General features: G+C 41.7%; 2 protein-coding genes across 7 annotated transcripts in view; one reads left to right on the top strand and one right to left on the bottom strand.

Annotated features, from left to right (window-relative positions):
* The window catches only part of tacc1 (transforming, acidic coiled-coil containing protein 1), a 28,254-nt gene that overhangs the window by 3,343 nt on the left and 1,607 nt on the right, over window positions 1-23,304 (top strand). Inside the window, exons 1-12 of one of the 3 annotated variants that reach the window (XM_037975167.1) lie at window positions 1,787-1,975; window positions 14,472-14,581; window positions 16,104-17,445; window positions 18,262-18,325; window positions 19,963-20,152; window positions 20,586-20,644; window positions 20,974-21,105; window positions 21,236-21,312; window positions 21,425-21,468; window positions 21,951-22,114; window positions 22,194-22,300; window positions 22,422-22,542. In XM_037975167.1, coding sequence (XP_037831095.1) covers window positions 1,908-1,975; window positions 14,472-14,581; window positions 16,104-17,445; window positions 18,262-18,325; window positions 19,963-20,152; window positions 20,586-20,644; window positions 20,974-21,105; window positions 21,236-21,312; window positions 21,425-21,468; window positions 21,951-22,114; window positions 22,194-22,300; window positions 22,422-22,542 — 2,478 coding nt within the window. In that variant the 5' untranslated portion in view covers window positions 1,787-1,907. Of the gene's footprint in view, window positions 1-1,786; window positions 1,976-12,032; window positions 12,612-14,471; window positions 14,582-16,103; window positions 17,446-18,261; window positions 18,326-19,962; window positions 20,153-20,585; window positions 20,645-20,973; window positions 21,106-21,235; window positions 21,313-21,424; window positions 21,469-21,950; window positions 22,115-22,193; window positions 22,301-22,421; window positions 22,543-23,304 lie in introns of those variants that run through there. The other 2 variants (XM_017422880.3, XM_037975168.1) reach the window with 2 other exon arrangements.
* aggf1 (angiogenic factor with G patch and FHA domains 1) lies at window positions 2,314-8,042 on the bottom strand. Of its 4 annotated transcripts, none has more exons than XM_037975169.1 (16): window positions 7,938-8,042; window positions 7,737-7,853; window positions 7,467-7,669; window positions 6,991-7,090; window positions 6,701-6,912; window positions 6,442-6,573; window positions 6,119-6,319; window positions 5,006-5,426; window positions 4,710-4,818; window positions 4,484-4,535; window positions 4,293-4,394; window positions 4,037-4,202; window positions 3,870-3,949; window positions 3,644-3,771; window positions 3,213-3,312; window positions 2,314-3,095 (listed from the first exon to the last, which is right to left on the bottom strand). In XM_037975169.1, exons 2-16 carry the CDS (start codon window positions 7,843-7,845, stop codon window positions 2,856-2,858), a joined length of 2,355 nt encoding a protein of 784 aa, XP_037831097.1. In that variant the 5' UTR covers window positions 7,846-7,853; window positions 7,938-8,042; the 3' UTR covers window positions 2,314-2,855. The 4 variants fall into 4 exon arrangements, with proteins under 4 accessions (XP_037831097.1, XP_017278374.1, XP_017278373.1 ...); XM_017422885.3 differs by having other exon boundaries at window positions 7,792-7,853; window positions 7,938-8,017; XM_017422884.3 differs by having other exon boundaries at window positions 7,792-8,003.

The raw sequence follows: 23,304 nt of genomic DNA on the forward strand, positions 1-23,304 counted from the left end.
TATGATGAATTTGAGATTTTCATTTGTTGTCATTTGTAATCATCAAAATTAAACGAAATAAACATTTGAAATATATGAGTTTGTATGTAATGTATGAATATAATATACAAGTTTCACTTTTTAAATGGAATTACTGAAATCAATCTACTTTTTCCATGATATTCTAATTTTATGACCAGCACCTGTAAATGCAGTTTCTACATACTGTAAGGCTTGCACACGGCAATACTTTACTAGTTTCCTTTTTGCAAATAAATGTCCAAATAAAGCTCTGCCGGGCACAAGACAATTTTTTTTTAGAAAATGATTGTAGGTATTGTGCAACCATGCAAACACCACACAGCGTGGGGATTTATGGGATACACTGATTGCCATCTGTGTGCTAAATTTAGCGCGATAAAGACGAATTCCTCTCATTGTCATCAGCTTTTTTTTTTAAAATAAAAAAATAAAACTGATCTCAGCCATGAAGACTGGAGGCAAGATTTGAATTGTATACCAAATACCTAAAACATGCGTCAGACTAAAAGCATTCCTTTTTTTAATCTGATAGCAGTTAAAAATAAAGCTCCAAGTAAGCACTTCCATTGGTACAATGTACGGTGTAAAAGCAAGGTTGACCTTTGACCTCTGCACATTTTAATGCATAAATGAACTGAAAACAGAGTGTCTGTGCTTAACTTAGACATAAACATGTTTAAAAATCTTCCAGTTCTTTATCAATGTTAAAATTCTTAAGTTTCTTCAGATTAAACGTAGGCTATTTAGCATGTGACTATTTATCTCTGTGTTTTCAGTTTTAAATTGAACCCTCCTTCCTAAAACTCCTAAACCCGTTTTTGATTGCCATCCAGGCTGAAAGCTTGCCAAGAACGAGACGTTTAAGCATTAATTTTGTCACATAAACTTGATATTGTTTCAGCTCTGACCCATTCCCCCCCCAACTAAACCAACTAAACCCATTCCCCACTGTGGGCGGCAGTAGCTCAGGAGGTAGGGGTTTGTCCTGTAATCGGAGGGTTGCTGGTTCAAGCCCCCGCTCCGGCTGTCTCAGCCGTTGTGTCCTTGCCTACTGGTGGTGGTCAGAGGGCTCCGTGGCGCCGGTGTGATGGCAGCCTCACTTCTGTCCGCCCGCCCCAGGGCAGCTGTGGCTACATTGTAGCTTACCACCATCAGTGTGTGGATGAATGGGTGAATGATTGTAGTGTAAAGCACTTTGGGGTCCTTGGACTAGATAAAGCGCTATATAAGTGCAAGCCATTTACCATTTAAACACAGAACCTGTTTGTGCTTGCTCGTGACTGTTGTTTTTCAAAGAAGCGCTGCTGCCTCAGGAAATAGTCCAATTTTTTTCTTTTCTCTGAATGACAATAAGTAGGTTTCTCTTTCTAAATACAAGTACAGATAAGTTATTTAACCTGTGATCAGTTGAACAAGACAAAATATTAGGAATTCAATATTATCATGAAAAAAAAACAAGAGCTCAAAGCAGGCAATTTCACCAGTTTTCATGTCTCTTCCCCAAAAAACACCCGTTCTGAATGGTAGTCATTTGAACGAGCAGGGATCCTGTGTTTCTTGTCAGGAACTGGTAAAGCCACATCTCTCAAACGCTCTGAGCCACGCCCCATTTTATCTCATGACAAACAGCTTTTTATGGCCAAGACTTTCTACCCAAAACAACAGGGCAACAAGACACTACCCTCCCACTTTTATTACGTCGAGGGAGGAGACTTATGCGGCTGCCGGGCAAAGGAGGGACGGCCCACCTGTCAAAAGACAGAAGAAAACCGATAGCGGCACACCGCAGTTACCTGCCGAACTGCCGCAGAGGTGCGGAACATGCCGAGCAGCTGAGGGAAGCCGTGGCTCCGTCTGACTACTGACTGGAGAGCAGGGAGATCAAAATGGGTGGAACTATCAGTCAGAAGAAGAGCATCAAGCGAACAGGTTCCAGGTCCTCCAAAAACACCACGTGAGTCAACTCAGTTACCGGTTTGAGGCTGATTTTCAACACTCGAGTTCTTTGGTGGCTAGACAGTTCAAAGTTATATAATATTTTTTTAACATGCTACACACCCTCAGCTCTAACAGTGACTGGGCAGATACGTAGTGTATGTTTTCCATGTGGTGTGTGACTGCTCTCTCTTCAGGTGTACATGCAAATATTCACACGCCCTCAGAGCGGCCACGGATAAGGCTGCGTTTGGACGGACCGAAAAACGCCAGCACACTGAACTTACAAGAATGTAGCCAACGAGACACAAAAAAGATTAAATCAGATGATGTAAGGAACACGAAGTAAACAAGAAGTTAAGACAAATCTAAATTTAATGGTCACATTCGTGTTTTTGTTTTAAAAATAGCTTGTTTAGCATAATCAGTTGGGATTTTGTCGGAAATTATTCACAGTTGTCCTTCTTACAGCATGATCTCATTGTGAGAAATATAACCTAACTGTGTCAATGTTTGCTTGAGGCGGCTTGCCTTTTAATACTAGGCGGGAGGGTTAGCAGCAGGGCGAGTTGAACTGCGCTGATCTTAGAGTTTTCTGAAAACACTTTTCATACAGATCACAATAAAATACAGACTACAGAACTTTTTTTAACTGTGCTGCTGTATAGCACTCATCAAGTGGAAATTAGTTTGTAGAGACAGAAAATCATAATGACAGCAGCTGTGGTCACAGTTTTAGTAAATTTAAAAAAAAAAAGCTCTGCTGGTAGCTGTCTTTACTGATGTATTTTAAGTCGAGAAGTAAAATAAAATCGATACATCAATTTCCTTACAAAGCAGAGACATTCCCTTTGTTCATGAAACCATCAGTTTTTGAATCGGCAGCACGTTTTGCTCCCTTAACTTTGATTGTCTGTTTCAACGCTCGCCTGGGATGTCTCCATCTCCTCTGATCTCACCCAGGTTTTAGGAGACTTCTTCTGTGTCGTGGTAGTTTCAGACTGACACTTGTCGGCGAACCGTTCGCGGGCTTTCTCCCAGTTTTTATGAGACTTTGATTTGGTCACAGACATGTTGTCCACAGACAGGACGGCGCCTGCTCCCAAACCTGACTGAGACGTTCTGATTTTCAGCTCGATCTGTGGGGATGAGAGTGACCCAGAGAAGAAAATCAAACATTTTTGTTGCTATACGTTAGATTGAGGGAAAAAAAAAAAAAAAGACCTCCCAGCAGCATAATCAACTGATTATCTTACAGGGTTTTTCATTCCTGTTCCCTCTTTACCCAGGCCCTCTCCTTTCTTCCAGCCCATCTTTTCCAACATCTTCCGGCCTTTATTGACTTCACTGATCTCCCTTTAGAACAAAGAGAAAACAATATAGAATCAAGAGTGATTACAGTCACTGGGGGATGGAACAGAGGTCAGAGAGACGAGCCTGTGATTGGGAGGTTGAATCCCAAAACGGGCACAAACTCTTGGTCAGGAAGGTGAGGCGCCTACATCTGCCTCCACCCTCTTTAGCCCCACTGTGAGCCCCTTGACCCTCCAGCTGCTCCCTGGGTGCCTTAGATGGCAGCCCTCTGCTCCACATGTGTGTGCCCACATGTGCGATGCGGAAAAATGCAGAGAATGATTTTCCCCATTGGCGATTAAAATACGGCGATGATGACTGTGGGTGTGCTTACTCGTGTACTGAAGCAGGGGCATCATCTCGTTGGAAAACTCCCTCGCTGCCCACAGTTTGGCGCCGAGACTCGGCTCTGTCCTTGTATCTGGGGTTCTTCAGGGCTTTGGTCTCCTCGAACTCGCTGCTCTGTGTAGATAAAGAACAGAAATGCGTGGATACACGAAGAAAAAGAAGGCTTGATTCCTTTCGCCTAGAAGATCAGCTACAGCCAGTTTAAAACTTACTTGTAGGCCATATTTTGCCTTCATCTGCTTCAGCTCTTTCTGTCGAAGTGATTCTTTATCCTCTTTGCTGGGACCAGGTCCTTTAGGAATATAACAATAATAAATCTTACTTTATAGACATTTTAGTGGATCTATACACATCTGTTTCCATGCATGTGTTTTCTCACCAGTGCCCTCCTCTCTCCTGTGCTTGCTGAGGTGAGCCATCACTTGTCCGGGCTCACAGCCGTCACAGGTGTCCGTGCCTGAGTGGATATGGAAGGACAGCACAGTCTCTCCCATCTTAACTTCATCGCCATGCATCAGTGCATGTGGCTCAGACTTGGTTTTTGGCTGCAAAAAAAAAAAGAAGTTATATACAAAACGTTATAATTAATTTATATGCTTTTACAGTTTTTTGACACGCTGAGGTGACATGCTGACCTGTAAAATGCGGCTGCCGTTGATGACGGTCCCATTCTGGCTCCCCTGGTCCACCAGCACGTAGCTCTGCTGTTCTTGGTCAAAGTACACCTCTGCATGGAACTAAAGCCAAACAGATACAGCATTTAAAAACAATACATTGCCTTGAATGAAACAAAAGATTAAGTTGCAGGTAAAGTGGAGATGGGTACCTTGCTGATGCCAATTTCTGGTATTCGAACTGCATGGTCCATATCTTTCTCTCTGTGAACAAAAACACCTAGATGAGTTATCCTATGACATTTTTACGTAAGACATGTGGTTCAGAGCTGCACCACTTTGACGTTTTCTTTTTAAATGATTAACTTGGTATGAAAACATTGACTCTTTTACTGAGGAAGGACTCGCTACATAAAAACAAGAGAAAAGAGGACCAACCTGCCAAATGTTGCTGGAGAGTCGGCTGTGATGATAAACAGAGTTCCCACCTGCAGCACCGGAGACCTCACCACCGTCACTCTAACACAGGGAGGCCAAATGCTCCTCACTGTAAGACAAACCATCCATCTGCACTGTCACTGGAACATTTCAGTCCCAGAGAGACACTGATCAACATACAACTGACAAATAACTATTTCTAACATCAAATTACAAGCAGATTAAATAATTAGCCTTAAATTCTGATCTGGAAGATGTGCCCTGTACATGTCACAGTTGCGTCAACATCCTCTCACCTTCTTGGCTCTGCACTTCCATTTCTAACTCCGGACTTTCCCTGGACTTTTTAGAGCTGCAAGATGATGAGGGTGAGGGTGGGGACTCCCAGTCTTCCTTCTCTGACTCCGTGATCTCCCCCTCCTCTGGTTCACTGTTGCCTGCCGACTCATCACTCTGATGCGAGTTCTTCTTCTTCTTTTTGTGCTTCTCTGATTTTGATTTCTTCCTCTTCTTTTTCAAACGGCCCTTATCCTCATGGTGTGAGCCATTTTTGAGCTTTTTCCTCTTCGATGACGATCGCTCCCCTTCTTCCCGATGTTTAGAGGAGTCTTTTCTACTCTGAGTAGAGTTCGGGCTGCGCGACCGTCGGTGTGGTTTTTGAGATTCCACACGGTTGGTTTCTTCTTGTTCGTGTTTTGGGTCATCTAATTTGATTTCCTGCCACCAGACAGTCAGCAGTGAGATTACCATCTCTAATGTCTGCAAACCAGCTGACTTTTGACTGAGGATCCCATATCTTGTCTCAAAGTCTCAATACATGAGTCTCAGTCTTTAAAGACAAATCATCGTTTCCCCAGATTACTCCAGAAAATACAGGACAATCAATATATTGTTTTCCATCCAGAGTTCGACAATCCAGTGACCATATATTCTAATACACCAAGGGTTATGACCCCGTACAGACCAAATAATATCTGTTTGAAGCACTTTTTGTATGAATAATTCCACTCAGAGGTATTGGGATCAGTGTATGTGAAATTTGATTATATTTAAATACTGATGTTAAAGTTAAAAAAAAAACAGCTTTAAATAAAAAAACAAAACAAGAAATATATATATCAGTGTTTTGCAGTGTAATGCTAAAGATATACCTCTGTAGGAGGGAGTTTTCCAGTAAGTGGAAATCTTCATTTTAGCCAAAGAGTTAGTCACATCTTGCACCTAAATCAGAGGAATAGTCTTTTAGTCAACTAGCTTCATGTTACTGCAAGGAGAAAAATGTACGTTTTTAAAGACCAAGACCAAGAGAAGTCAAGAGAACTTTAAGGGGATCTACAAAGCCAAAAGCCAGCTGTCAAATATAAAACTTCCAAGAAATCTCCTTTATGAAGTGTCTATCTGTTACGTACCCTTTCATCCTGATGTGAGGTTTTCTTGACCCCCTTTTTGAACTTTCTCCATTTCTTGTCCACATCAGCTGTTTCTTGGCTCGGATCAGCACTGCTCTGTGCAGCAGGCATCTCAATCCTGGAATGAAACTGATACCGTCCGCTCTCTGCATCGTAGTAGTAGTATATACCCGTGTTGGCATCATAGTATAACTGACTGGCCTGTGGTAGAGGGAAAAACATGAAGAAGATTTGAAAGATTAATGATAATAGTAACAATTTGTAACAATAAACTGGATTAAAACCTTCCAAATCTAACCCAAAATAAACCCTCAACAACAAACCGAGTCATAGTAGAAGCCTGTGCTGTGGTCGTAGTACATCCCAGAAGTCTCATCAAACACAAACCCGGTCTGGGTCATAGCCTCTTCAGCGGTGGCTCTCAACATGTCAGCTATAGATCCTGCATCACCTTCCTGAAACAGACAACATTTTGAAGAAACAGAAATATGTCAATTTTAATGCATGAATACAATTTACACTCTCATACTGTACCAAAACAGATGTATTTAATTATTAAAAATTTGATTTAAAGAAACAAACCTCTGTTGCAGCTACGTCGCTGCTTTCAGGTGGACCTGACCCATCTGTGGCTGCCACTTCATTTGTTAAAACCTCTGCTGTTGTGCTGTAATCAGCTGCATCCACCGCTGCTGCTGCTGCTGCTGCTGCTTCTGTCGTCACGTTTAGATTTTCCTGAGAGTCTGTCCCCTCGACGTTCTGATTGTAACCTCCATAGTAATAGTTGTAATAATCTAAAACAAAAAATGTAATCATTTGTAACATATTTTTAACAAATTTTACTTAACTTGTTATAAAAGGTACACACCCACCTGTTTCTGTCCATACGTATTCTTCTGTCTGAGTTTCACTGTTGACTTTGTCTTTATCCTTCTTCTTCCGTTCGTGAATCTCTGCACTCAGTTGGTCAACCTGAAGCAATGTGTTCATTTTGTTTTTTTTAAATAAATGGATAGGCCACACTTTTTAAAGCTTTAAAGTGACATGTAAAAACTGCTAATGAACAAAAGGCACACCATTAGAAATGAAAGGTACTTTTTAAAAATTAAACTTGTAAGGGATAAATCAGAGATGCCTTTTTCCCCACTGCAAATTCAATTAGGTAGCTTAGAAATCGCCCAAAAAAACATTGATATTTAGGACAATTATGGCAAATTTTCACATGGTTGGAAGGCCAGTGTTTGTAATAAGTATATGATATGCTGTATATCAGACTACAAGAAGCTCTAAGACATTCTCGGACTGTCTGATCAGATTAAAATATATTTGTTTGTTTTAGAGGACTGACCTGCTTCCTGAGGTCTTCATTGTAACTCTCTGTGCTCTTCTGCAGCCTCTCCGAGTGGCTCAGCTGCTTCTGTAACTTGGCCAGCTCGGCTCGGCACTCTTTCAGCTCCTGTTTCAATGACTCCACTTTCAAACGGAGCACGGCCACCTCGTACTCGCTTTCGGGCTCTTCCTTTCCACTGTCTTCGTCCTCCATCGCGAACACTGAGGCGACAACACAAGCGTGAATGTCTAAACTCGACACTTTCACTTAGTTGCACGAAAAACGCACCAGCTGAAGCCTGCGAACCCGTAAACCAGTGCGTGTCTCCCGTTTCTTTTCGTACCGTTTGCTTCGTTTCCGTCGGGTGAGAGGTGAATTTCTCGTCAAAGCGGCACATGAACCGACCTGAAAGTTGAAAATAGACATCTTGTAACCGTCATATGTGTTGGACAGAGCCGAGTACATGTTTTATGATAATTAGACAGTTACAGTTGACAGTAGAAATGTTTACAGTCCACCCTGTTTAGCGACCGCCATTAACCAACGGATAAAACGTTGGAGCGGAAGTGGTTCTTCTTCGGGTCTGGAGGACAGCAGCACAAAAAAACTCTGTCGCCATCCTGCGAGGAACAGTTGCTACTAGTTAGTAGATTTTTTTTATTCCACGTCATGTTTAACTTAATGGTGCTGTGTTTCAAAGTAGAGCTTGGTAAGTGTCTCTCCAGACGTTTTATCTTCTCTGTATATAAACACATTAATCTCTTTCCGACAACTGAGCGTTTTATCCCCGTTGTAAAGTTTTAATTTCCATGTCAAAACTCCTCCACACGTATCTGGACTCATAATTTTACATTTCTTAGTCAATACTTGGTCAACGTTTGATGTTTATGTGCAGATATTTAATGCAAATTTTGTTCCATAAAGCGCCATATATATATAGAGTAAGAACAACAGGGAGCAGTATTTTTGACAGGGGGAAACGACAGGCCTCTTTCACGGTAGACATTTTGAAGAGTGCTCCACTTCCGCCGCAGCAGAACCTCCTCTAAACAGAATGCAGCTCTTATTAATACACCTGGGCCTTTCCTTACTCTTTCAAGAGGTCTGCCGTGAAATAGACCTATAAGAGAGTGCACACATCTGTGGGTTAACATGAGACAGGTGACTTAAGTGGTTAATCAGGAAATGATGGAGATGACCTAAAAGGTGACATCATCATGGTGGCCACGTCCAGTTTTCTATACAATAAATGTAAAAAACATTCAGGTTGTCATCTTTTAGCATATAGATTCCTGGAAAAAATCTGGAAGTGCAGATGTTTTTTCATGCTCTAATTTTTTTTTGGTTTACCACCTTATCCAGACCTGTAACATACTAAAAACTAATTTCCTACGTTTCAAGACTGCATATGAATCATGCTAATCAGTGTTATAAACAGTATAGCTCCAGATCTTAAGTCATTTCTAGGGCTGTACAATAAAAACTTGGGATGTGAAATATTGTGTATTGCTCCTGAACCCCTCGTAACTGAAGAGAGGAAGAGAAGCCCTTGTAACTTCAGGTTCATTTGACCCAAAGGGTTAATATTGTGATGACAATATCAGTTGCAACAAGCCCCATTTCCCTCACGTTCTCTCTGTCATTAATCATCTAAACCAGGTGTGGGCATCAAGGCCAGCGAGAGTCTGTTGGATCGACCAAATATATCATTAGCATGAATAACTTGAATGCACGGTAGTTGAAATATGATTTATTGCAGTTTTTTTGCAATATAGATAACACTTGCTGATATTGTGATGATAATAAATGTTTGATACATTGTGCAGCCCTAGGTTGCACCCGTATCTTAAAGTTTGCAGATCTGTAAAGTAATAAAAAATTAAGTCAAGATAAAAAGAAACATTTAAAGTATCATTAAGTGCAAGTCATAGAATACAGTAAATGTCACATAAGAATGTCTGGTTACTGTATTAACTTTGGTTTAGTTTTTTTTTGTTTTTTTGGTATTTTTTTGCTGTTATAAGAAGTTTTTAGCAACTTTTCATTAGCAGCCACTGTCTGGGCATTGGTATATTCTTTGGCCATCAGATGGCAGTAAAGTACATCACATTCTGCTATTTTACAGCTCAGATGAACAGAAAACAAACAAACGGTGTGGCAGTTAAAACAAAAAAAGTTTAGATTTGAGAGAAAACTTCCTCATCTCTGGGAGAATGTGAAGGGATGACTTGTGACTTTTTGTGAATAGTTGGACAGTATTCCTATCTCGCTGCTCAGTCTGCGTCCTCCCTTGTGTTGGCTGTTTGAAGGATGACAGATTAGCTTCTCTCAGGAGGCAGAAGTAAGAACTTCATTGTGCTGACATAGACTAAATGTTCTTTGTCCTCCCTCTCCCTCATTCCTCATTCGCACATAACAGTTTCTCTGGTCAGATATTATTTACTTCCCTCCTCCTCCTCCTCCTCTCCGGCAGCTCCTCTTCCTCTAACCTTTCTGCCCCATTCTTTTTGCACACATCCGTTAATTCCTGGGAACGTCTGGTCTCATCCGTGTGTTTGCCTGGACTATCCAAGGCAGAACCATCTAGACTTATTTTAGACTTCACAAAAAGGCCTGTTACATAATCACACGGCTCCACTGTTGTCTCTTGTTCTGTTTACAGTGAGAAAGTATTTAAAGTACTGGACTGTTTCCACTGCGCAAACGGAATTTTCCCCGTTTTATTCCTTCACGGTTTCAGACACAGAAAGTGAACATGTTCGAGTCATCATCGGGCACATTTAGAGCAGGAAAGTATCATTTAGAATTGGGTTCAGATGAGAATCAGTAAAAGTGAAAGCCAGGTCGGGTTGGTGTCTCATTTTAGTGACTTTTTGTTTTATTAAAAACGAGTTTTGAGATTCCTCCCACTGTGCTTGAAATCTGAGCCCTTTTGGTTTCTGGTGCAGCGTCAGACGTTTTGGCAGGAGCTCTGAGGTTTGTGAAGCTGGTGGCTGAGCAGGCTTTTAGGAATGGATTGGGGGGGTCTTTTATCAGGGGACACACACAGCTGCCTATTTCTGCCCACTGATGTTTACTGATGCCAATTTTAGACAAGAAAAGCACAAGTCCACAAGGGCATGAAGTTGAGAACAGGAAAACAAAAGGGAGCTCAGGTTTTTCTTTAAGAAAACAGCCAACAAATAGTTTAGGTTTTGGAATTTCAGATTTTTGTTTTGTCAGAAAAGTAATAGTAGCCCTTTCTTTTATAATGTGTGTGGCTTAAATAGCAGTATATCATTTTGTTCCATTTTTGTGCATAATCTATTGTTAAATAAACTGTCACTGTAGGAAACAAAGCTTTTGTAGTCTCTCAGTCAGGGACTTTATTTCTAAACCTGTAAAACAGAACATTTTACAGATAAAATCAGTTTCCACACTATGGGACACAGCACTTCATTATGTCCTTAGATCTAAATGCGCTCCCAGTTGATGCTTGTAATAACTGGGCAGAACACAAATTCCACCCTTCCTGGTCGAATGTGGAAACTCTGAGTCTGGTTGAGGTTTTGTGTCTTTGCTCCCTCATGAAACCTCAGAAAGAGTTTATCTGCAGCTGCAGCACAACCATGTTTTTTGGAGCACAACAAGCTCAGTTAAAAGAGAATCCAAAGGAAGACAACGAGTGTACGTTTAGAAACTTACAGTCACAATGACAGCTGCTGGGGACGGTTACATGGCTCAAAGTTCTTATTTCTTATTTGTAATTTTTACCATTTATTTTGTTGTTTTTAAATTGTCAAATTATTGTGCAGATCAGTGTTTCATTGCTCCAGTCGAACTTTGTCTGAAATGTGTTGTTGTGGTCAAATACAATGTGGATTTCTTTATTTTTTAAAATCAATTTATGTTTATAACGAATATATGGTTTATATGATTTACAAGTACACAGATTCGTTATTGTTAATTGCCATTATAGATGATTTCTAAACTATTTTAAGAATGTCTTAAATAAGGCACTGTCCTGGCGTTTAAGAAAGCGCCAGTTTTTCTCACTAGGTTTCCCTGGATGTTTGTATTTTAGCAGCATCACTTGACAGAATGATCATCTGGAGGTTTTTCAGAGGGATGTTGATACTGCTCCTCAAACATTTCACTGATCAGCACGTGTGTAAGATACCACAACGAGTTTTTTATTTTTATAATGGATCAGTTGTGTTGTGGTTCTATGTCTGATCTGTTACCTTAGACAAAATGAATCCAGTCAGGTGGTTCTGCGGAGGTGACACAACAGAACTGGTTCCCCTGGTCAGGCATGCCTGTCTGCTACTGGATGGGAGAAAACAGTTAACTGTTGAACAGCCTGGGGGACAGAGGAGGACGAGGGGGGGTGATAAAGTCTTTAAGATCCAGCCCCACATTCCTAACCTCTCTTTGGACTATAAAACGTGGAGCCCCAACAGTTCAGCTCCTCCTCTTCCTCCACCTCCTCCTCCCTGTGTGTGTGTGTGTGTGTTTGTTTTGTGGCTCAGTCTTTCTGAAAGTGGAAGAGCGATCTGACAGGAACATACCATTCTCCAACCACAGGGGGGAAGTTGTTTAGCAGAGCGAAGGGAAGCTGCAGTCAGTTTGAGAGCTCCGGGCTCTCCTCCTCCCCTCCCTCCACTTGGTTTTCTGTCAGTGATCTGCTCCGAGGTGGAGGGGGTTCAGAGGAGGAGAGCGAGCGAGCAGAGCGTTTGAGAAACCAGCTGATCAGAGCTGAGGCATTCTGCCACAGAGGGGAGAGTCGGCGTGACTGGAAAAAAGAAAAACACAGAAGGCTGCTCCGCTGATCGAGGGACAGGCTGATGTGTGAAAAAAGAGATGCCTCCTTCCTCCCATGTGAAACTGAGAACTGATGGAAAGATGTGAGAGCTGAAGGTAGAGCTGGAAATCTGAGGAAGAGTCTCACAGGAAAGAAAAAAAGGACCAATCCTCGGCTGCTGGTGAGTCGACAGAAGGTCGAAGAACTTAAGGAGCGATGTCGTGGCTCTCACCGGTGTCATGGGCCAAATGGACATGGACGGCGGTGCGAGGAGGAGAGGGAGAGGAGGATGAAGAGGAGCGGGAGGCCAGCGAGGAAAGGGAGCAATATGAAAAGGGAGAAGAGGACGAGGAGGAGGAGGACAGATCACAAAGCTGCAGGCAAGTGCTGTGCTGGAGCCCTAAGACCACAGACAGGGTGATTCACTCTGTCTGGTCATGGAGGAGGTTTTTTTTAAATCTACCTTTCAGGTTGACAGATCAGAGGGGGAGAGGAGCTGTTGCCATTTTTGCCATTACGTTTCTTAAGATGCTATGATTTAAACCTGTCCCTTAATGTTCTCGTTCTTCGTCTCGTCAGGACATCACGTCTAACACGTGCTCAAACTCAAGCAGGTTTCACCGAAAACACCCAAACATGACACATGCTTGAGTCATAAGGACCCCTCTGCCTCTGCTCCTCAGGTCTGCTTTGATAACAGGGCCACCTTTGCCTCTGCTCCACGTTGATACAAACACAAGTCGAGTTGCTGATTTCTTGTCAACCTTCCACACCTGCTCGCAGATACCATATCAGTTTCCGGCATCGTTATATTGATCTAAACTGTCCTGGTTTTCTAAAGTGATTTGATCAAACGGATCAATCTGATTGCAGCTGCTGTAGAGATGAAAGTGCAGATGAGTTTCGAGCAGGTTCAGCGTACAGATAGATGTATAAAATGTAGTTTTTGTTTAACACTGCATTGTTCTTAGAGCGTCACAGGAAATAGGGGGCTGTCCTACATTTACTTCCTCTTCCTCTATATAAGTTTGACTTCATCTGTGTCTGTGCCGCACAGGTTCAGATAGGTTTCCAAGCCGAATGGTAACGACACAAATGGTAATAAAGTACTTCAGGTAGTTTAGGTGCATTAAAGAAAACGGCACATCCAACTCCTGTTTACACATTGCACCAAAAATGATTTGATGCTTGATATTCAGTGCTGCTGAAACCGACTATATCAACACCAAAATTTGATTCTGGTTTTTACTTTTCAGCTTTAAAGAGGAACGGTTTTATGTTTTTGGGAACCTGAAAATATAACAGCGTATTTACGTAGGTAACATCCCTCTTTGTTGGGCCTGACTTTGTGATTAAAGATCAGAGCAGAACCAGGATTGTTTTTATGATTATGAGCTGAAACGGTTCTCAAACACCATCTTAGATTACAGTTTCATCATTAAACAAAGTACATTAGTTTTATTGCTGTGTTTTGCACTCGTTGCAGTTGCGTTTAAGCAGGTCTGATAAAGTCTGTAGCTGCTCACAGCGCTGATTCAGGCTTTTGTCTTAAGAGCATCAGTAGTTTTAGTATATTTGCTCCTCTGAGCAGAGATGTGCTGTAACTAAGTACTTTTACTCTTCTTCTGTGTGAGAACAAATACATAGGATGTCATTACTTGTTTTAGCAGTTTCACTCCATTACATTTCTTTCTGTTTGATGAAATACAGTAATCTTGCAGGTTTATTTACTGGTTACTTTACAAATTTGATTTTGTTTTTTGCACAACAAACTCATGAGAAGTTCAGAAGAAATGTTTTGTTGTTAAAAGACAATCACTTGTCAGAAAACTGATTTGTGTTTTGATAAATCGTTAAAGCTCTTGCGACTGCATATCTGACTTTTTAGAGTTTCCATACAAATGTCAGCTGAATATTTAAGAAAAAAAAAAATAATAATAATTAATAATTAACTAAAGATTCATTTAATGAAAAGAATCAGTCGGACACAAAAGTATTTCAAAGCTTATTCCATATTAGGCAGCTGAAATAGATTCCATCTGCTTTTACACTGAGACAAAAGTAAAAGGCTTTTAAGCTTTAGGTATATTTTTAAGCAGCACTTAAACACTATTGTTTTCAGGACTGTGGTAAAGTACGTGTCCACCATCCCTGACTCTTTGTAATCTGATCACCCCCTCCTCAGTTATGTAATGATTTATTTTTCTGCCCTTCTCTCTCATGTTTTGAATGTCCCGCAGCTCGGACTCAGAGGGTCATTTCGACACTCCCGAAGCAGCGACTCCCGTCCGCGCCCCTCAGACTGTCCCCGGAGAGCTGGAGAATAACAACGCTGATGCAGACAAAACAGGTGAGCGAGGCCACTGCAGACAGATGGGAGGAGGAGAAAATGTTTGAAAAAGTCTAAGCCGTCCAATACAACGCAACACATCAGAGGAACTGAAGGTTCTGATTTATTAAGTTTCAAATACTCAGTATTTATATAAAAAAAAGAAACGCATGTTAAAGAACATGAGCACTTTCAGGGTTGTCATGGAAACAAGAGTCTTTTGATGTAGCTTCAAATGTGATTGGATTATCTTATCGTCAACAGAAGAAGAAAACATGTCAGTGGAGTTATCTTTTATTGGTACCAATATGTGGGTTAATAGATCAGACATGTCTTTATGTTGTATCAGTTCTGTGAGGCTGATGAAATGCTGGATTCACTGGCTCTCTGATAGTTTTAAGAGTGTCCCTGTATGCCCGTAGAGTATTTCAGCTCTGTCTCCCTTTGTAAACATCAACGTCAAATCAATTGCAGTGCTTTATTAAAGTAAACGGAGCCTTTTTTTAATACTGAGCAGGCTGCAAAATATGTTCTGCATGCTTGGCATGTGAGCCGGTATGCACACTGAGTGAAGGTTTTGGTGCGTTTCGGGCGTGATCTCCTCTGGTGCATTGACACTGTCGCTTGAATCGCGAGGAGGAGGAGCTCATTGCAAAGGAGTTTGGGAACAACCTTTGCTCTGGAATTCAACAGGTTGAACAAAAGCGGTGGTCGGCGCTGCTTTGTAGTGGCCACCGACGGAAGGTCACGGTGAGGGGAGAGACTAAACAAAAAGCGTGTCGGTGCGCGTTACGAGGAGCTTTGTTACGAGTGCGTGCTTTGTCTGTGAGGTGGTTTTTGTTTGTTGTAGAAAAGAAAATCCTTCCTGTAAAACAGCTCCAGCAACATTTTTCTGAAGTGAAATGTGAAAAAAGGTCAACTAGGACGAAGAAAATAGGGATTTGATGTTTGTTGTAGTTTCAGACATCCCTTTCAGTAACATCTGGAGGAGGCAGAACTCCGACGGAAACTGCACTCACTCGAGATTCATAATCAAGTTATTTCATAAGTGTGCAACAAGTGTGTAAATAAATCTTGCATCATGCCAGTGTGAAATAACACTGGTAGAAACAGGGCAAGGTGTGCTGGTCTCTAAGCAACACACATGAGTGCTGCGAGTATGATGGGCGTGCTAAAATATGCTCTTGTGTCAAAATGTTCCCTCAAGCTAATAATTGCACCACGGCTGCTGCTCTGTTTGCAGTCTGCAAGACAAAACACACAATAAATCAAGGCTGCCTTTGTTTGGCATTTTCAGATTCATTACTTCATCATTCAAATGTCATGGCCTTGGTAGTAAGACATCACCATGGCAACAGCAGGAACTGGAACAGTTGGTTGGTGACTAACCTGCTTTCAGTGAACCAATCAGCAACCAGCTGCACATGAGTTTAGATATGCTTGCAGAAATTTACTAGCAGTAACATAAATGCGTGCTAACTGCTAACTGTTTACATTTTGTAGGTTTGAGAATAATTGAAGTCTATGTTTGTTATTTTTTCAGTGTTGGAGCCGGAGGAGAACCTGATAGTGACAGTCCCCGTCAGGGATCCGGATATTTCACTGAGCGACACCATGGGTCAGGATGAGCCTGTAGCCCCCATGGGTAGTCCGGTTGAGATTAAGGTGCAGAATCTGGTAGAAGACCACGCAGAGGAGCCTCAGGAAGATTTGGACTCTTTGCCCGTTCCTGATTCGTCCTTACTGAAGGAGGTGGCTCAATGCACAGCTTCCCTCTCTGAGCCATCCCAAGACACAAACCTCATCCCTACTGCGGAGCCAGTCACAGATCTGGCTCCAGTTTCAGGTCCAACTTCTGTCCAAGAACCATGTCTAATACCAAGCAGTGAACCAGCAGCTTCATCTGCCTCAGAGCCTCCTGAGGAGAAATCTCTGGTTGATGAAGGGGAGCAGCACGATGCCCTCCCCAGCCATGAAACGCCTTCACAAAAGACTAAAACTAACAAGTTCAAGCCTTCTTCTCTGAAAATCAAAGACCAAGTGAACCAAGTGAATCATCTTCCTCAAACTGATGAGGAGCAGGAACTTCCTGTTCCCAAGGTTACTTACAACTTTGACCCTGACGGACTGGACGATAGCTTTAACCCTTTCACCAGCGGCGGATCCAAAATCCAGAACTCTCCCCCACCGTGTGGTCTGAGCTCCCTCCCCAGGCTCGAGCCTCTTGGCAGCTCATTACCCGTCTCTGAGGATGACTCAACAGCACAAGCAGGTTCTGAAACAATGGATTCATCTTCAGGGGCAAAGCCTGTGGTGCTGGAGTTTGGCCTGGAGGATGAAATCGTCAAAAAGCCCCCTCTGAAGAAGCTAGGAGGGAAAAGGAAAACCAGCACGCATGCTGCAAAGAAGCAGAAGCCTAAAGACTCAGAGACCCCCTTCAAACCCGAACCAGAACCTCCAGCATCAGAGCCACATCCTGAGCCAGAACTCCCTCCCCAGGCTGTATCAGACCCTGTTTCAGAACCAGGAACAACAGACTCTTCTTCTCCTCTGAACCTGGACGATGTGCCTATCCCTAAAGCCGGAGCGTACAACTTTGACCCCAACCAGTGGGACGATCCAAACTTCAATCCGTTTGGTAGCAACAACAAGATGAGCAACTCCCCTGTGCTCCCTAAGGGCTCGTACAGCTTCGACCCGGATAATTTCGATGACTCCGTCGACCCTTTTAAATCCTCAAAATCCCTGCGCAACGAGGATTCTTCCTGCAGCAGCTCGCAGCCTGAGCCGAAAGTAAAAACGGAAGGCAAGCCGAAAGCAAGACAGACCCCCGTGGAGAAAAAAACGAGACAGATATCAAAGAAAAGCAAAGAGAGGACAACCACGTAAGTGTCCGTCTTGTTTCAGAAGTTTGCTATGAAAGTATCCCCATTTTTACGAATTATTTGATGTCCCAGTTGGCTTATTTATATCTGCTAATTGTTAAAAGCATGTCAGATAATATCTTAAAGGCACAACAAACAGCTAAAACCTCACATCAACCCCTAAACAGAAATATAAATTGGTTGTTGCTTACAGCTGCAGTAGCTGATCTTGTGCTTGTGCTCAAACTTTAACTTATCTACTGAGTAACTAACATGCTGACATCTTTAATCACTCTCACCCTCTCTCTTTGTCTCTTGGCTCTTTTTGTTTTTTTGTTGTTCTTTGTTCCCTTATCAACATCCTCCTCGCTTTATTCCCTTCATCCACCATCTTTCCTCCTGTTGTGTGTCATGCAACACTCAAATCTCCGCCTTTTTGTTCGTCCACTTTTATCGGCCTCAGGACATCTGAGCAAGTCAAGTTTCTCTGTTTTCTGTTGTAAGTACTCTCACTATCCGAGGCCTGTTCTCTGCCATGCATACTCCTTGTTGTACTCTCGTCACGGCACGTGCTGCATCAGAGCTAGACAGTTGAAGGTGCATGTATCCACTAAGAGAAGACCATTCCTTCATAAATCAGCTGTTTTAATTTGTCCCATCTTATGGTCTTTTAAGAAGTTTTTGCAGAATGAGTATGATTTTACACGCGTCATCAAACCTTTGCAACGATGCACATAAAAGCTTGCTTGATGGTTGTAGAGATACCATATTAGCTTTTTGAAGAGCACAGATTTTTCTTTGACTTTTCCTCCTATATCCATGTGCTTGTTTTTGCAGGAATTCCTGTAAAGTACAGAAATATGACGAGAGTGAGTCCTTGGTGCTTGATGTGTGCAATCAGGTAATTATAGCATCAGCGTGACTCTGAGTGGCTAAAATGTTTTACTTCACCGGAGTGACACTGCAGCATACATTATTCAGCAGCTGTCCAACCTAATGGCCTCAGCACACACTCACACACACACACACACTGAGTCACACACACACACAGCCTGAGTCACACAAGCTGACAGGGGCATCAGCAACGTTTCCATCTCTGCAGTACAGTCTTGGCACAGTGACAGATCCCTGACTTATCACTCTGCAGCCCGATATTAGTCTGCTACTCTCATGTGTCCTCAACAATATCACCTTTGTCATCTGCTGGAGGAAGATATAGAAAACCTAAGACAGTTTAACGTCATTATTGGGGTTTCTCTATTGTACCGCTGCTGAAATATAATAATTAAAGGTGCCAGTGCATAAGAACTGAATCACCCTTATTGATTAGCTACTTCTCCTGTAATCTTGGGGGGAAAAATCATATAAAAATGATTCTGACCTTTTAGCAGTGGTATATTATACAAGATAGATGATATTCATAAAAAAACATAGAAAGAATTCCACATACACAAAGAGATTTTGGCAGAATGAGTGAGAAAAGCCAGCCCTTTTTGGAGCTCTGTAGCTCGGGCATGCTTCACAATAAAAGCATCATTCAAAGTTTAAAATGGGTCACAGAAAGTTGGACTTTGTGTGTCTGAACTGACATTTTCAAATCCTTCAACTTTTTTCTAAACAATCCCAGTTTAAGTTTAAGGGTTTTTAGAGATTTTACCACAGATAATGTCCTCCATTAACTTCTGTGCTGCATAAACTTTCCAAAATGTTTGCAAACAAATATATTTTATTCCCACAAACCTTATACTTCTTCTGTAGTTTATACACCAAAATGTAGGCATTTGTTTTCTTTCATCTCGTATGAATCTTATAGCAATCTGCTTTAGGACTTCCAGTTTTCTCTCAAATCCTCCCAGAGTGCATAGTGCACACATCCAAACTTTTATTGTTTTCATCTGTGTCAGAGTTCAGATTTTTATATTCCAAACAGGAAGTGAGCATGTCATATTTTCTATATAGACTGTAGACTCATAAAGAATAACGTGTGGCCTCCAGACATGGCTGCCACAAAGCATGTGACAAGGATCTTTTCAGTGCGAGTTATAGTTTTTACACAGAGACTGTTTGAGGTTTATTCCTTGTCAGTGTTTCTGTCTGCCTGTTTCATGAAGAGGGCTGTCAGGGAGTGACAGATACAGGTGTGTGTGTGGTTACCATGGTGACCCCAATGAGCCACTGCCAGCACCTTTAATGTTTCTTTTGAGCTTGGGTTTTATTTACACATCTTATACAGTTTATACATCAAAATATCAATGTTTTGTCAGTTTTAATTAATACAAAAGTAAGTCCTAAATAACTCATTTATAGGAGAAAGTTTCAGGCAGTAGCTGCATTAGCACCCTTCAGTATTCCTTCAGAATTTGTTTTATTAAACCCAGATGTTTCAAATTAATGTAAGTCTGGAACTTGTTAAAGCCACGCCTGCTGGCTCCTTCATTCTGTGTCCTTCATGTGCCGAGAACACGTTTTTGTAAGCAGACGTAATAACGACCAATAAATCTTTCTAACGGAGGTCATTACTTGTTTCCTCACGTCCAGGGTGAGGATGAAGTGGTGGCTCAGACCCCGGAGATCACTCAGCGAGTTCATCACGCCACCGATGAGGAGAAGCTGGCGTCCACGGGCATGATTGGTCAGACAGCAGACAGCCAGGAGGAGAGAGAAGAGCTCGTGTGTGATAAGGAACCTGTGAAACAACAGCCACCCAGTGAAATGTCTGTTGTAGAAAGTAAGACTTTATCCCTAGACATGTGAATTAACGTCATTGTCTGTTAACTGGAAAGTTTCATGCAGGAAATGAGAGAGAATAAAGAATAGTTTGGAGTAACTTTAATGTTTTTATTACATGGATGTGAGACATCTTACAATACTTTTGGGAGTTTTTAAGAGTTTAAGAAGAAGAGAAATGAGGTGTGCATTGAGAATAAAATAAGATAATAAAGTGAAAAATACTACATCATGGGAGAAAAGCTCTCCACATCCCATATGTCTTTGTAATGCATGTACCAGAGCAGTCCAATGAATACATGACAGACAGTGTGTGCATCAATGTTATTAAAAGTTAAACTGTGTTTTAAGCTTACAGCAGTAACTTTAGATGTGGGTGATTAATACAATCCACAATTACGTGTCATTGAATTGTGCTGTTTATCTCTTCAAAGGTCCTGAGATCAAGAGTACAGATCACCTGGGGGAGAAGGAAATCTTGAAAGATGATATAGTAAGCAGCAGTATAAATAATTCAACATTACTGCTTTCTTTGGTATCAACAGTTTGGTTTTCTGTATGTAGAAGATAAATTAGCCATAACAAGGTCTGCTTTTTGTTTATTTTTCACTGTAGTACAACATGTAGCTTGCGTTGCAGTCTGATTTTATTTTTCTAAAACCACAGCACCACAAATAAGCCAAACATGTTTTCCACGAGCCTTGAAACTGTAAAAACGCCCTGTGTGAATGTTAGAAATGAAATGTTTTTGAGTTGCATCGCATCTTTGAGCTGCAGAATCGTCAGGGACGTTCCTGACTCTGTCTGCGTTGTTCTCCACAGGGTGAGCGCTTCGTGCACCAAGCGGTCAAACTGTGCAGCGATGAGGCCCCCGGGTCGGCAGCTCTGTCTCAGGACGACGCCCCTCTGAGCGAGATGGACAAAGCTGCAGTGCTCACCTTGATCAGGGAGGAGGTACGGCACTCCTTCACACGCTGACACGAGAGAGGCCTGAGTGCACACAGCCAAACTTTAACAAGGTTATCTGCATTTGCTTTGATCTTCTTCTTTTTTTTTAATCCTACATTCTTCTGTTTATGAACAGATTATCACTAAAGAGATCGAGGTTAACGAGTGGAAGAGAAAATTTGAGGAGAGCAGAGCGGAGGTTGTGGAAATGAGGTATGAATCTTGTGCTCCTCTAAGAATTTTCGCTACATTTACAGAATACTAAAATGCAAAAATAATAACAAATTTAGGAAACAAAACTTGACTGTTGTTTTCTGTTTGACAGGAAAATTGTTGCAGAATATGAGACAACAGTTGCACAGATGATTGGTGAGTTGCTGCCACCTGGTGGTGGTTTGTTCATCTTCGTTTTGTGCCTTAGCTCATCCTGCCTCCTGAATGTGTTGCTTTTAACAACGTGTGTGTAATTTATGAGCGCTGCCACAGCTCAGAGACTTAGGGTTACATTAGGTTTAAAGCTACAATGAAAAAGGGAAGGAAGAAAATTGTGTTTGTGATGATTTTCGGTACCTATTTCTGAAAATCTGCCATGTTTGAGTTTGAAAGTTGAATCCTGAAAAGCCATTTTATTTTGAAATCTTTTGTCAACTGAACTGAGATGGTTTTTGTTGACTTTTTAATAGTTAGCATAATAAAAAAGTGTTTACATTTTATTTTCCTTTATGAAGTTATCCTAATTTTAATTTGACTGGATTTTTGAACTCAGTGTTTGACTGAAAAGCACAGCCAGACTCTGCTTTTATCTTATTTTGTTAGATCGAGCTTCTAAGCTCTCATTCGTTTGTCTGCAGAGGACACGCAGCAGCAGAAGAGCCTCTCCTGCAGTAAGTCGGTCAGACAGCTGACTCTAGAGAGGGATCAGGCCCTAGCTGATCTCAACTCAGTGGAGCGCTCCTTCGCTGATCTCTTCAGGAGGTATGAGAACATGAAGGGAGTCTTGGAGGGTTTCAAGAAGGTCAGTCTGACTCCTATAAGATGATATGCAGCCTTGTCTTAGCCAGATCCTTTGACATGCTTTGAATGTATCTGTACAGAATGAGGAGGTGCTGAAGAAGTGTGCGCAGGACTACCTGCTACGGATCAAGCAGGAGGAGCAGCGATATCAGACTCTGAAAATCCATGCTGAGGAGAAACTGGACAAGTAAGACTCAGTTTCTGCAAGTTGATTGGGCCATTTGAATCCTAAACTGCAGTTTGTTTGTCAAGTTCAGGCTGAATCGCTCATTTTGTGTCTGTTTTCTTCTGCACTTCCTCTACAACAGAGCTAATGAGGAGATAGCTCAGGTACGTGCCAAGGCCAACGCTGAGAGTGTCGCTCTGAATGCAAGCCTGAGGAAGGAGCAAATGAAGGTGGAGTCACTTGAGAGAGCTGTCCTTCAGAAGGTAAAGAGGCTGCCAGGACGATTATGATCGATCCTCTGTGTTTAACGTTGTCAATCAGGCAGAGTTGCTAAAATAAATTCTGGGAGGTAAAGCCCTTTCAGTAGGTTTTGGTGGTTTCACCTTTCACCTGTTTTTGGATGTGAGAGAAGATGAAGATTAGGCATGTTTCAACTCGGGGTGCAGTCACGTCAAATGAACTGTGGAATGTGGGAATTATTACAGGAAACAAATCAAACCTCTGTTGCAATTTGTTTTTTTATTTCATAAGATAAATGACAGCACCACTTCATTAATGGGGTTAAGACCTTCAGCCACCTTCCACAAGACTTTTTGAGTCTTGCCTCTGCTTGTCTTGTTTGACTTGATCTTATTTTTGGTGGATCAGACACACGTGTGCTGAAATGTTGGGTTTGGTTTTTTCTTTGTACTTAGAGCAGCTATAAATTATTTTCTTGTCCTATTTGCAGTTATACCTTTTGATTGAATCTGATGATGATTCTGATTATTAAACCATTTAATAATGATTAATTTATAGTAATTGTCTTTGGCAGAGGCCTTGTGTGTGTACTTAGCACAGTGGAATAAATCTGCACATCTGCCAAACCTGCTGCAAAAAACTCAACACTAGGGGGCAGTGTTTCACTTTCTAACACCAGAATCTAGTTAAAACGGAGACAAATTGTGAAAACTAACCTCAAACCTCAACAATTACAAAAAAGAGAAAGGTCTTATTGTTATTTCTTGTGTTCCTGTGCAGAAAGT

Source organism: Kryptolebias marmoratus, linkage group LG4 (assembly GCF_001649575.2).
Source record: "Kryptolebias marmoratus isolate JLee-2015 linkage group LG4, ASM164957v2, whole genome shotgun sequence".
NCBI lineage: Eukaryota > Metazoa > Chordata > Actinopteri > Cyprinodontiformes > Rivulidae > Kryptolebias > Kryptolebias marmoratus.

Excerpts from the sequence above, each read along its gene's own strand:
- aggf1 (XM_037975169.1), bottom strand. The coding sequence starts at position 7,845 with ATGTGCCGCTTTGACGAGAAATTCACCTCTCACCCGACGGAAACGAAG. Across the intron at positions 5,427-6,118 it reads CCTCACATCAGGATGAAAGG|GAAATCAAATTAGATGACCC; the intron begins GTACGTAACAGA and ends GTCTGGTGGCAG. Across the intron at positions 4,203-4,292 it reads ACGGCAGCCGCATTTTACAG|CCAAAAACCAAGTCTGAGCC; the intron begins GTCAGCATGTCA and ends TTTTTTTTGCAG.